At 38.1% G+C, this 14,317-nt stretch overlaps 1 protein-coding gene across 1 annotated transcript in view; it reads right to left on the bottom strand.

Moving 5' to 3' along the window:
- Positions 1-13,733, bottom strand: part of CFTR (CF transmembrane conductance regulator) — a 181,352-nt gene extending 167,619 nt beyond the window's left edge. The window contains exon 1 of the mRNA XM_019418034.2: positions 13,533-13,733. Coding sequence (XP_019273579.1) covers positions 13,533-13,585 — 53 coding nt within the window. The 5' untranslated portion in view covers positions 13,586-13,733. The remainder of the gene's footprint in view (positions 1-13,532) is intronic.
- Between the last annotated feature and the right edge of the window lie 584 nt (positions 13,734-14,317).

The following is a 14,317-nucleotide window of genomic DNA, read 5'->3' as shown; positions in this document are numbered from 1 at the left end:
AGATCAAAGTGAGCATCTCCAAGTCAAAGAGTGTCAAAGAGTGCCAGCAAATCACCAGAAGCAGGGGGAGAAGTATGGAACAGATTCTCCCTCACAGCCTCAGAAGAAACCAAACTTGCTGACACATGGATCTCAGACTTCTAGGATTCAGAACTGTAAGACAAGAAATGTCTGTTATTTAAGCCACCCAGTTTTTGGTACTTTGTTACAGCAACCCAAGCAAACTAATACACTGGCACTCAGCAACAGAAAAACTCCATGTTAGGATGATGCATACAGAGGGTCACTGAACAAAGGTGATATCTGAGGATTTAAGATAAGGTTAAAAGTTGAAGAAAAAAGCCAATGGCACAGCACAGGCTGCAGATGTGGAACTGGACAGGTGCACTTGGGGGAAGGTGATCTCCATAATTCAGAGAAGATCCTGGGCCTACTTCACAGAAGAGGAGGGTTAAGTTTAGAGAAGAGGCATTCTTTTTAGAGCCTAGGGGTGAAGATGAAAAAATATCAGTATAATAATCATGCTAATAATCATACTAATGACAGTCTTTACCATTTACTAATAACCTATTCTATGTCTGGTATTACTTGCTGTTGTTTAATACATGGAAAGTACTTATGTGTTAGAGTGTGTTTTTGGATGAGATTTATATTTAAATCATGAGCTTTGGGGAAGGCAGATTGTCCTCTGTAACACTGGTGGGTCTTGTCCAATCAGCTGAAGGCCCAAAGAGAACAGTGATATGCTGACCTTGGACAACTTCTACTTTCATTAGAGTCTGGTTGACAAACTTCACACTAAATATTAACGGTTTCTTTCAAAACTAGATCACAGAGTAATCTTTCTCAAGAAATTTCAAGCAAGAAACTAAATTTAAGTTAACAGTCAACCCCGTGAGGGGCAACCAGTGCAAGTAATTCAATTGAGGTCACAGGAATATATACCTTCAATATATTGCTGAGTTTCCATACTACAATTCGTTCCTGGGCCTGATGGCTGACAAGCTTCCTTTGCCATCAGTTATAAGAGGCATCTCAATTTCAGAAACATGACACTGTGAAAAAGGCAAACATAGAGGACCAAGAAAATACTGCATAAATGTTATGTAATCATTTTAGCCCTTATCTGGGTGTAAGAAGTTAACTATATCTTTGTACTTATGGAAGACTTGTCTTCTATCATCACTTTTATTTGTATATATTGCAGTTCCAAGGAAGATTTCATTTGGAAATTGGGATTCACTAACGAAAACATGTTTTTTTTTAAAAAAAACTGCAACTAGGAAAACCCAAAACTTGTATATATACAAAGTATCAAAACATCAACTGAAAGAACCATCTGACACATGATGCTGCCTATTCCTTCAGTCCTAAGGTACAGAATAAGAGTAAACATAGAGAAAAAGATGACAAAAATGATGAACATCTAAGAATTGGTGATCACAGCAGGATCCCACCCAGGGTAGGTGGTGGTGAGGGGAACACTGAAGTCATTGAACCCAGAACACAGCTGAGGTCTAAAGTCGATAATAGGAAGAGTGGATGTAAAAACTCAACAGAAGGCCTGGAGCAGTAGTTTTAATGAAAAGGAAAATGACAGGAAGGTGGATTTGGAAAATGAGAAAAAAAAAAGAAAAAAAAAAAAAAAGAAGGGTGATGGCTAGTACCTGGATGGAACAAATCAGGATAAGAAGCGCAGTCTGGTTTTGTACAACTGAGCTATTCCCATGTAACAGTGGTTGGCTATTGGCATGCTTTTGGCTGACCACATCTTTCACTCTTCAACTGGACATTTAGAATTTTAAAGGCCTCATTAACCTAAGACAATGCCCTTTCCTCCCCCTCCCCATCCTCTTTTTCATTCCCCACTACCCCAAGGAGCTTGTCACATGGATCTAAACAAAGCATCAGTGGAAAGGCATGTTCCTGGCACTTCCAAGAAGAACAGAGTCTAATGCATTATTTAAATATTTTTATAATGCTTGTATCAAAAAATAATAAATTTCAGAGACAAGAAAATTAAGAAAATCTATTTTAAAAATTAAGTGAAATTATAGCATTCGCCAATTTCATTCTAGACTTTTGGATAGTCTAGTGATGCACTGGTTAAGAGTAGCATTCTGGGGGCATCTGGGTGGCTCTGGTTAAGCGTCAGACTTTGGCTCAGGTCATGATCTCACGGTTTGTGAATTTGAGTCCCACATTGGGCTCTCTGCTCTCAGTGCAGAGCTGGCTTTGAATCTTCTGTTTCCCTCTCTCTCTGCCCCTCCCCTATTCGCACATCTCTTTCTCTCTCCCTCTCAAAAAAACAAACAAACATCAAAAATAAATGTAAAAAAAAAAGAGTAGAGTTCTGGATTTAGACCAATATAAATACACATCTTGACTTCACAGTAATTAGCTTAGTAATAGCTAGGTGACCTTGCATAAACTCTTTACAACCTTTCTAAACCACACATTTCTTACAAGTAGAATCTGTTTAGAATTGAAGAGCTCACTGAGGTAATACAGGCAATCCCTGGTACATGGAAAGTGCTCAGTAAATGTCAGGAGGTACTGGAAGACAAAACTACGGATTTCAGGAATTATAGAAGAGGAAATTCTGAATTCTGTGACACATTAAACTATGTGTTTCTATTGTTAATTTACTGAAAAATATGGTGAACTTTCAAAATTCCCTTCCTTGGACACTAAGGTTGAAAAAGAGGAATGTTGGGAGAGAGAAGGTTCATAGCACCGGGAGAAGATGGATTCACTTCCAAATCCCCCATCGTAGGATTATGTGGTGGAATCTATCATTTGTCCTCAACTCTAGTTTTTGTTGTTTTATTTTTTTCTTTTACTAAGGTTGAGAAGCAGGAGTTGGGCCATTTAAACCCATTTTCCTAAGACTGACATAATGGTTTACAGACTTCAGTAGGCAAAAAGAGTCACCTGGAATGTTGAAAAAAAATGAGGTTGCCCCCTCCCACGGATTTTGACTTAGTAGGGATGGAGTGGGATCTAGGAATCTGCATATTTGATGTGATATATATATATAATTTAATAAATTAATTAAATTAATAATTAATTTAATAATATATCAATCTTTTTTAAAGCAGGTAGATGGCAGACCATAGTTTGAGATGTACCTCCTGAAAGCTATAGAAATACTGTTAATGATGAAGAGCCTCCTCATTTTGAGAACATATGTATTTAGCTGAACAATTTATTTATCCTGTTTCTAGTTAGATTTCCCTTTCAACAGAATAACTAAACTTTGATCAAATTTTCAGAAGCAGATTTGGTGGCTCATTGTGTTTTCATAATAATTTATACATATCTACTAATCCCAAAATTTGACTCTACTCTGCAGTAATAGGGGTTGGAGTGACAGAGTGCGACTTGGGAAAAACATGAGTTGTGTTGCTACACTTAGCAACAGCAAAAACAATTGAATCAGAGTTCAAAAAATTGCCAAGTTAACACCTCAACGGATCCAAAGACTCTGCTCAAGGATTAAATCCAATATACATTTCTAAATGTAATCATCTTATCTTTATATCTCACAGGAAATATTTTTTAAAATTTTAAAGAACACATCAAACAATTTTTGCCAAGAAATTATATTGTTGACTTTATTTTATTATGTGAGATGATCCTTATTCAGTCAATTTTATAAATCAATAAAAAGCTTAAGTTCCCTTCATTGCATCATGGCCTTGGTGCTCTAAAGTGAAAAAAATTATCAATAAAAATATTAACATGAAAATTCTAATACAAGAAGAATAGTTAGAATGTATAATAAGTTTTGATATGTGTTCTAAGTTTTCAAAGTACTATATTCCTGGGACACTCTAGACACTCAATATTTATGTCAAATAAATGCATGCATTTGTGCATGAATGAGTGACTGAAAATCACGTATGTATTTTAAATTTACCACTTTTACATTAATGAGTTCACTTCATAGTTGATTGTCTTTCTAGCTAATAAAATTCCATTACATGAAATGTATTCTAATGCTATTGTGATGGCTACCTCTGATCTTTAATTTCATCAGTTTTATAAACTCTTTAATATGTGAATAAAATTTTAGATCTCAGTGTAGGTGCATGTACATATGTATATATTTTTTACTTAAATTCCAGTTAGCATACAATGTAATATTAGTTTCAAGTGTACAATATAGTGATCTAACACTTCCATACATCAGTTAGTCATTGCTCATCAGGACAAGTACACTCCTTAGTCCCCATCACCTATTTAACCCATCCCTCCACAACCTCGCCTCTGGTAAGAGTCTGTTTCTTGGTCTGTCTCTCTCTTTTTGTGTGTGTATATATATATATAATGCTCTGAATTAACAGATTTATGTAAATACCTAATGTCTGTTTTAATGATGTTGGTCCCAATGGACTCCATAATCAAATCGTTATGGGGGATTTATTTGCTTTATGCCCTTTTGTTCACAGTGCATATATACAAGCTATACATTGACTTTTATCAATAAAAGAGAGTAGCCCTATTATATATTAAGTGAAAGGGGTAGAAATAAGGCTAATGTGAGTTTTTAGAAGCCGACCCTATCTTTGAGTTGAAAGGTATACGTGCTTTTTGGTAATACATATTTCATCAGCCTACTTATTATTTTATTAAAAAAATGTATTCAGAGGTCCAAGACTTAAATGAATTAAAGGCCTTTTTTTTAAAAAAAGACTAAATTGCAGCACATACAATTAGGAAGAAACTTTGGAAATAATCATTTTAATAACCCGGTTTAAAATTTAATTATCAGGGACCCTGAATACTAACATAAGATATGAAGAGAAAAATATTTTGAAGGAAAAGTCTATCTATGGCAAAGTTGGTTATTGTTGATCTTCTGAAGAAAAATGTTACTATACTAAGCCGGAATCTTTCTATAAAGTCCTGTAAACTACATAAGAAAGAAACAGATTTTCCTATTTTATATTATACTTCAGAACACATGGACTTGATAAAACTAATATTTTTATTCAAAATTAGACATTTTATCTTCAGAATACCAAAGTTTAAGTTCCATATCTACAAGTTTTTATATTTCCATCAAAAATCACATTTTAGCACTATATCCTTAAACTGAATTAGTCAAGTTTTAGTCAATTCAACAAGTATATTTTAAGGGCCTATTTATTATGCCAGGGAGTCAGACAGGTGCTTGGTACCAAAAAAATGGGTAAGAGCCTCGGCCTTGAAGGACACATCAAAAGATGCATATGCAAACAGGAAGTAAAGAAGAAATGGTCAATAGATTCCTAGAAGACAAAACAATTCTGAGAAATTAACTAACAGCTGTTAAGCTAATATTTTCCTCTTCTGAAAAGTCCATTTTGCATGTTTGTTTCACTTTTTAAAATTACTAAATTACTGAATAACAATAATGTTAATCACATATGACCCTTGAAAACATTTTCTAGATCTTTGAGTAATTTTAAAGCTGTATATTTTGAAGCTTATTGCAATTGACTTTAAAAAGAATATTTTGTGATGTGAAAACTATATGAAATTCAAATTTCAGTGCCCATAAATAAAGTTTTATAGAAACACAGCCATACCCGTTTGTTTGCATATTGTCTCTGGTTACTTTCCCACACAATGGCAGAACCACACAGCCCACAGCGTTGAAAACTTACTATCTGGCCTTTTACAGAAAAAGTTTGCCAAACCCTGATCTAATGTAAAGCAATGAACTTTGGTTGAAAAAGTAAAGCTTTGTTATTGTAGCTTTATTTTCCAGAATTCCCAAAGATGTTTAAGATAAACAAAATGTGCAAATAAGCTTTCTATAAAGTTTCTCCAGGATGCTGCCTCTAGAAGTAGGACTGCTAACCCCCACTAGCAGGGGCTTCCTTTTCTTGTTCCCACAACCAACACTGGGCTCTAAAGTCTGGCCTCGAACTCCTTCTAAACACAGCTGTCAGGCCTCTGGGATTCTGCCCTTTTGGTTTAATTTTCACATGTTGATCTGACTGGCACCAGATTAAATTTTGTGGGGCCCTCTCTTAAGTTAAGAACTTCAAGTTAAGAACATCACTAGGCATTTGGGGGGGTGGGTGTGAATTTAGTGGAAGCTCAGTAGGCAGTATTAGGAAAGAGAGCTCTGTGTATTTTAACAGACTCAAAGTTTTAACCTGAAACAATGATACCTAATCTTTTCCAGAGTAATGGGAATCTTTTATTAACACACACACAAAAATATTTCATGATAGTAGGTGTGCTCTTACGTATTTCATCACTGCAGATAATATCTGAAGCCCCAGCAGATTTTCATACCTCCTTCTTGAATGTCTAGGATCACAGAAATCAGATGTGTAAAAACTACTGCAAAAGGAGTGAAATTTGAATGGAGTGGGGTGAGAGCACTTCAGACGTCATTGGTGGGTTTGGAGGGGGCAGGGTAGTAGGAGAGTTTTAAGTAGAATTTCTTTTTTTTTAATGTTTATTTATTTGAGAGACAGCGTGCTCTCTCTCTCACACACACACACACACACACACACACACACACACACACACACACACACACATGAGCACGGGAAGGGCAGAGAGAGGGAGAAAGAGAATCCTAAGCATGTGCTATTAGCATAGAGCCTGATGCAGGGCTTCATCCTACCACCCTGGGACCATGACCTGAGCTGAAATCAAAAGTCCAATGCTCAACCGAGTGAGCCACCTGGTACTCCTAGAATTTCTAAGTAGATCTTAACTTGTGTGTTTCCATAACACAGCTAATTACTCCTGACACACTCTCGAGGGGACTCCATAGCACAATAAAGCCAAACAAGCAGCCACTTCAAATCCTTCCCTGGACACCACCCTGGACTTTACTGAACAGTGTGAGGGCAGTATTTACCATTCTGTCACCTGAGACATCTTAATCTTGCTTACCTCAAGCTAGAAAACACTTTTAATATATTTTCAAATAACTATTACCTGGTCTTGAGCTGTATGCATCATTTCCTTTTTAACCTTAAAGAGAAGCCTAGGGTCCACTTGGCCTCCACCCCGACCCCCAAGCCTTCTCCAAATCGATCTCACCCACAATCGTCATCATCATGCACCAAATGTCTTTCAAATCCATGTTTCTATCCCTAGAGCTCACCATTTCCTTGGCAAAACTGCAACAACTTTTTACTAGTCATGTCACTCCTCTGCTTGAAATCCATGGCTTTTCACTTCCAATATGATAAAACCCAAACAAAGCTCACCAAGCCCCTTTGAACCAGGCCCTTGCTAGAGTTTCAAGACCCATCTCCCACAAATCTGTCACACATGTTATGCTCCAGTCACAGGGAATGTTTCTGTATTCTTTGAAGGTGTCTTGCTCACTCTTGCTGCCAGTCCTCTACAAAGTCTGCTGCTTCTGTGTTTACATTTTTCCTAACCCATCCCCACCCTCCCTGGATAATCTTGTTTAGGTGTCAATTCAAGAATCACTTCTCTAAGTGACTTCCTTAACCAGCTTTAGACTGGATTAGATGCCCCATAGAGTGTTTCTATAAACCCTTGAGACTCTGGGTTTCAGAGATTTCATTCCACAAAGGCAGCACCAATTTCTTTCTTGTCCATCTCAACTTTATTAATGCCCTGCGTAGAATACACCAGATGGTGAATCAATGAATTAGGGCATTCTCCAAGCTCTCCTGAATCATGACCTTCAAAGAAGTACTGATTCAACTCCTTGAGGCAGACTATGGGAGATTTCTCTGATCATATCAGAGTAAAGCCCAGTTTCAGGGCTGAGAATCCTAACAATAAGATCTTTAAATCATTACTTTATCTCACAAGCAAAGAACTAGCAAGCAGGGTTCCCCCAGAAAGGCTAAGTCCTGGCCATAAAGGGACACAAGAAAAATCTGACAGAATAATTATTCGGAGTGTTAAAACTCTATCCACAGCCCTGTTTTCATTGACCCCTTTTTATGAGAATGATGGTGCATTACAAGACTACCGAATGTCTTCAATCTATAGTATCTGTAAGTCTCCAAGGTTGATCGCTGTGAAATCATTATCATCACAAAGAACTATCTATTGGCGTGCCTGGGTGGCTCAGTCAGTTGGGCGTCTGACTTCAGCTCCGGTCTTGATCTTGCAGTTTGTGACTTGGAGCCCCGCATGCTGACAGTTCAGAGCCTGGAGCCTGCTTCAGATCTGTCTCCCTTTCTCTCTGTGCCCCTCCCCAGCACGTGCGCATGCACTCTCTCTCTCAAAAATTAATAAACATTAACAATTTTTTAAAAAAGAACTATTTATTAAACCACTACATGCAAGAGTCTTAAAATGGTCTGAATGCTATATTAAACGACTCATGGAAGGCCCTGACATCCAGGACTTTCCAATTTGAAATAGTCACTGTTAAAAGACTTATTACTGTTAAAAGACAGTTATTACTGTTAAAAGACAGTAATAAGCTAATAGAGCTGCAAAGAGAATAGCAAGCTTGACAAGCCTTGCCACTTGGAAACAGCTGTGAAAGTCAAATCTTTCAGAGCTCTAGAAGAAATACATTCATTCCCCACACCAAGCAATCTAACTGAATTTTTACAGGTTTCTTGCTAAAAGAAGCCTGAGCTCCTTTCTCACACAAAGCTCAATAGTAAAGGCACTTTGTAATGCTAATTTCCCTCTTAAACAACTACCAGGTAAATTCGTCAGAGCTGATGAGAAACACCTGAAATAGTAATGTTTTGCTCTGTAATAAGACACCCAACGTATTTTACAAATTAAACATTCAGTCAAGGTCCATGATCAGACTCCATCATTATCTGTTTTCCCCCCTTGACCTCATTGCATCTCAGGGATTTTGTTCCAGGGAAGTGCTCTACACAGATGCGTCAGGAATCAGTGGAATCAAAATTGCCAAAATTGCTGCTGAGTCAGAGGTGTTTTTAAAAATATGACAAACAACATATAGCTGCATGCTAAATGGTTAACACCCTTCCCTGACGGTTTTGCAATCCTATACTTATATCATAGCTGTATCACACTGAAATTACAGGTTCCTGTGAGACAACACTAGCAGTAATAATACATATTAGAATGGGGCTCATTTACGGGTCTTTTAAACAAGTTTGAACATTTATACCTTGAATATTATCTTACTAAGTCCTACTTCCTCCCACAAAACATAAATGTAAAACTGAAAAACCATGATTTCCCTAGTGTATTAGTTGGCTCTGAGGGATATTTTGGTTGTCACATCAAACATAAAATATTGATGAAGGAGTTAAGAAAAATAGATTCCAATTCTCTCTTTAACAAAGAATTGAACATTAAAGCTACACCATCTCCTATGTGTTATGTGTATAAGAATACTCCTAGAGTGCCAATAATTTGAACCAGCATACAAAAACTATTGAAATACACTTCAAAACCAAGGAGGAATTTTTAAACTAGCAAAATTAACTAAAAGAAACTTGAATTGTATATATATATATGTTTTATATGTTAAAATACATATAATTACAATTTTGGTCCTATCATGCAAAAGAGACACTGAGAATTCTGAAAGTTAAACAAATCAAAATTGACACATATCCCAGGTTGGAAAATCTGAACTGTATCATAAAACATGATCAGCAAAAGGTGTTTAGATACAAAGGAAGATTAAGTGTAGGGAGTCAACATTTGTCAGTGTTCAGGCAACAGTGTCCAAGGGAAAGGGGCCTCTGTTCCAACAGTGTTCTCCTTCAGTTCCTACAGGAGACAAAGCCAAGAAAGTACATGGAAACCCCGGGTTGTCCTCCCTGGATGACATTTGTGGACTGACTAAATGGGCTCATGTCATTTAGGCCTTCATGGCAGATGTACAACTCAATAGAAATTGGGCATCTCATATTGGCCTTTGTTTCATGCATCCACTTCTTTCGGTTCAAATAGTCTAAGCTTTGTCTGAGAGGCAAACCTGAGATAATGCATGTGTATTGAGCAGGATAGGACTAGACCTTTGTTTGAGCGGCCAACTGGTCTCTCTTGGTAGCAGTTCTATGAATACCCACCAACAAAATGCAAAAATATTTATGACTGCCATAATTTTAGATTCCCATCTGCCTTACAAACAAGTAATGAAATGTAAATATAAAATCACTGTAATGGATTTTTTTTACAATGTGCTAAAATTTATGTAATCAAACAAGTATGGCCCTCTTCAAAACTGTCTTCTTTATGGTTCTTTCATTATAAACTTATTGTAATTATGCTTCTGTTGCTCAAAGCACTTAATGTCTTTAAGTCTTGCAATACATATTTAAAAAAAATTTTTTTAATGTTTATTTTTGAGACAGAGGGAGACAGAGCATGAGTGGGGGAGGGGCAGAGAGAGAGGGAGACACAGAATCTGAAACAGGCTCCAGGCTCTGAGCTGTCAGCACAGAGCCCGACGCGGGGCTCGAACCCACGGACCGTGAGATCATGACCTGAGCCGAAGTCGGACGCTTAACCAACTGAGTCACCCAGGCGCCCCTGCAATACATATTTTTGAATGATACCTAAACGTAAGTAGCACTTGGCTGTTAACAAAGCAAATTATGATGAAGAATCTTTATACTTTCAGGGTGGACTTGATTTTGAGATATAGTCAAGTCATTGACATGCATGTTCAAGTGAGCAGTGTGGGTAATAGGACTATTAACCTAATGGAAGCTATGACTAGAAATAATGGCTAAAAAGTAATGAAGCTACTATATACCCATGAGAAGAAACTTGTATTGCTGTTTTTAACGGTAATTTCATAAAAAGAATCCAAAAGTATTTTGATCAATGGCAGAATGTTTAGAATTCAAGAGCTTGGTTTTCACTTGGTAGCTATTTTGATTCACCACACCCATTCTAAAAAGTAAATTATAGTTTATTTGTTTAAAAACCTCTTATAAATTTGTGTTTAATTGTTACAAAAGTATCTTAAATAATCTTATTATTAACCTGAGACTTATGTAATTCTTGGCCTTCAATCCTAATATTACTGTATTTATTCTTTGGTCTTATTTGAGACTTCTCTGTGGAGTTTATCAGGAGCCCCACTCAGTTTCGTAAGAATCTGTGGCATTGTACACTTGGATTCTGTGGGGCTCTGACAATTCCTCAAGCATAGATCTAGACTCCTGGTATGGATGCCATGACTAAAATTCAAGATACTTAAAACATCAGATGTCTTTCACATTTTGCACTGGGTGTAAAGCCCATGCAAAATTAAGACAGTACTTAAATTTATCCCAAACTTTATTAGCTTCTTCAATAATAAAACCTAAACAATGAAAGAGAAATTTAATATGATCTATAACCCAGACCATCATAACCTTACTTTGATGACTCTGAAAATGAAAGGATCATATTCAGAAAGTTACATTCTAAAACATTTAACAACCTTATGATATAAAAATATGATTTTTTCCACGTATATCTAATAAGGGCATGCTAGATGAGATTTTACCTAAATTAAATTTTCATCCAGGCCCATTCTTACAAAGTGTCACAAAGTTATATTCAACAAAGCATTGAGGATCTTATATAAACAAAGTACTTGATATCGTAATGAATGTAAAAATATGATAATAGCTAAACATGTACTGGGCTAAGCTCTTTACATGCATTTTCTCAACTGATTAACCCCTATAACATAGGTCCTATTTAGTCTCCAAGTTTTAAAGGTCAAGTCACACAAACACAAAGATGGTAAAGGACTTGCCTCAGGTCACACAGCAGAATCTAAACAATCTGAATCTAAAGTCTAACGCCTTGATCACTAAACACTATTAGCTACCCCAATGCAGAAAATAAATTTCTTACTCTTTCAGAATTAAAACTGAGAAGAAAGTTTATAAATCACTTCTATTCTAGGTGATTGTCAGTTCCTATAAATAGTAGGAACTTAACTTTTTATAACACACCTCTTCTTAGAGCCATTTATTATGAAATAGTTTGGAGAACAGGAATGAGTATGCTCTTAATCTTAGTAGCCATTATAATACATTTTTTAAACAAATCAACCAGAGCTTTTTTTTTTTTGAAACTATACTAAAATTTATAAGATGATCAATTAAAAAAAATACTTTGTAGATCAAGTGATCTAATTTAAATCAACAATGTGCTAATTAAAAGTTCCTTAGTACCTAGAAGCATCCAAAGGATATTTATTTTTCTGAAAACTTCATTTTTAGACTGATTGGCACTTACGTTGCTCAATATGCTCTACTAAAAAGTCTACAGTTTATGTCAAGTAGCATTCTGATTTTGTAAGTAGTAGGAAAATAAATCCTACTTTTTATAGATGGAGTAACAAAGGGTGCTGAAAACATAAATACAGAAGGTAATTCTAAAGAGTAAAGTCCTTCTTTCCTGCCCACAGGAAGGTGCTTTACTTCAATGGCCAATGGCCTTTCCTTAGCACGTGAGCTCCATGCTTACTGCACATGCAGAGAATAAAACATAGAAAGATATGAAAGCTCCTTTCCCACACACACATATGGGCATATTTATATTTGGCTTTTCTGATACCTAAGTATGCTGATTCATTGGATAAGTATGAGTCAAGTAATATTCCGCGAGAGCTGTACCTATTCATTCATTCACACAGTATAACAGGAACAAAGTAGACACGATATCCAAAGAACACTTCAAATTTAAAATGCTACATCTAATTACACTTTGCCTAAGACTCTGAACTTAGACTCTGTTTTTAAAAATATCACTAGACGAAGTTTGCAAGCTTTTATGGCTCATCACTTGCCAAGTAGGATAAGAGTATAATTTATTACACGTCAGTTGGGTATAACTTCAGTATCTAGTCCCGTGGCTTCACTTTTTCATGATAATTCTAACACCCTCCCCCCTCCTTTAAAACTGTATAACTTGTAGACTTGACTTTTTTAAGAAAGATACTTCAAAGGATTTGCCTTCATCCTTAAAAGAATAATGGAATTGTGGCAAACACTTGTTAGACTTATTCAGTATCATAACAATAAAAACCTGATTTAAGCTCGTATCACCCACTTGACCCTTCTCCCCTAAAAAAAAAAAAAAGTTCAAATTTCAGTCAACGAATGTTTTCTGCGCACCTGCTATAAGTAAACATGGCGCTTGCAATATGTATGCTAAAAGACATCTAAGTTTCCAAGGCATGATGAAGTGGGGGAAACAAGGGACCAAACTTAAGTATTTCTTATCAACAAGTCTTTAACTCATTCATTTCTTAGAAAAACCTTAGAAAACAGTTGCACAGTAGCACATGGGGGCTTGAGAGTAGACTTCCAGGTGCAAGTAGTTCAGCCTTCAAAGTTAAGCTAAAGCTCTGCTTCTAAACAACTGGCTTCAGTTCATTCTTTAATCTCCTTAACGTTTTCTATTTTATTCACAAAATCCACGTTCTCCTCCAAAACAATGAATGACAGCGCATCTTTCAAACAAACAAACAAAAACAAAAAACCTATCCCTCTTTCCCCAAAACCCAGCCCATACACACGCCCTCTGCTTTCGTGGGCACGTGTCCTTCCGAAATTCTGCAGGACACCCCCCCTCACCTGAAAAAAAGTTTGGAGAGGACGCTGGCCTTTTCCAGAGGCGACCTCTGCATGGTCTCTGCGCGCGTCGGGGTCCCTGCTGGGGCAGGCTGGGCTCCAGCTCCTAATGCCAAACGCCCTACTCTTCTGGCGCAGGCTGCTCGCCCCTTTTTCTCTGACCCGCAGTGATGTCATTTGCTTCCAACTCCCCCCACCCACCGCTACCCCACACACCTCCCCTTTCCTGTCTCCTTCCCCCGCCTCCCCTGCCCAGGTTAAAGACTGTGCGCTGCCTGGTCCAGCCCCCAATTTGCCCCAGCCGCTTCCTCCACCTTCTGCGCTCCCCGAGCGCTCCTTCTTCTCGTCTCCTTCCCTCCTCGGCTGCCCCGCGCCTCCCGTGGCCCATTCTCCCAGCCGGGCTCCCTCGCGCGCGCTCCTTCCAGGCCCGCGTGCGTACCGTCCAGCCCCAGCCCGGCCCGCAAGCGGGGGCCTGTCGCGGCCGCCCTCCGTGTCCGGCCTCCGACGCCCGACGGGAGCAGAACCGTCCCCCGGGCAGCCTCCGGCACCCTCCTCCGCGCCAGGTTCCGCGGGACGCGGGGCGTGCGGCCGACAACTTCCGAGCCTTCTTCCGAGAGCCTAGCCGGGCTCGGGTTGCGCTGGCGAGGTGCATTCTGAAGGGGGAACGGAATGTGTGTCTCCTGTATCGAAACGCAGCCTCAGAGACCCGGGAAGTTCGGCGGCGGCGGCGTCTGCTGTGTTCACCTCAGCGCTTCCTTTGAGTGCCTGAGGCAAACCACGCTGTTAGT

Source organism: Panthera pardus, unplaced genomic scaffold (assembly GCF_024362965.1).
Source record: "Panthera pardus isolate Hobbes unplaced genomic scaffold, ASM2436296v1 HiC_scaffold_8, whole genome shotgun sequence".
In the NCBI taxonomy this organism is placed as follows: Eukaryota; Metazoa; Chordata; class Mammalia; order Carnivora; family Felidae; genus Panthera; species Panthera pardus.
The sequence above is the reverse complement of the archived record's forward strand: the minus strand, read 5'-3'. Positions and strand labels throughout refer to the sequence as shown.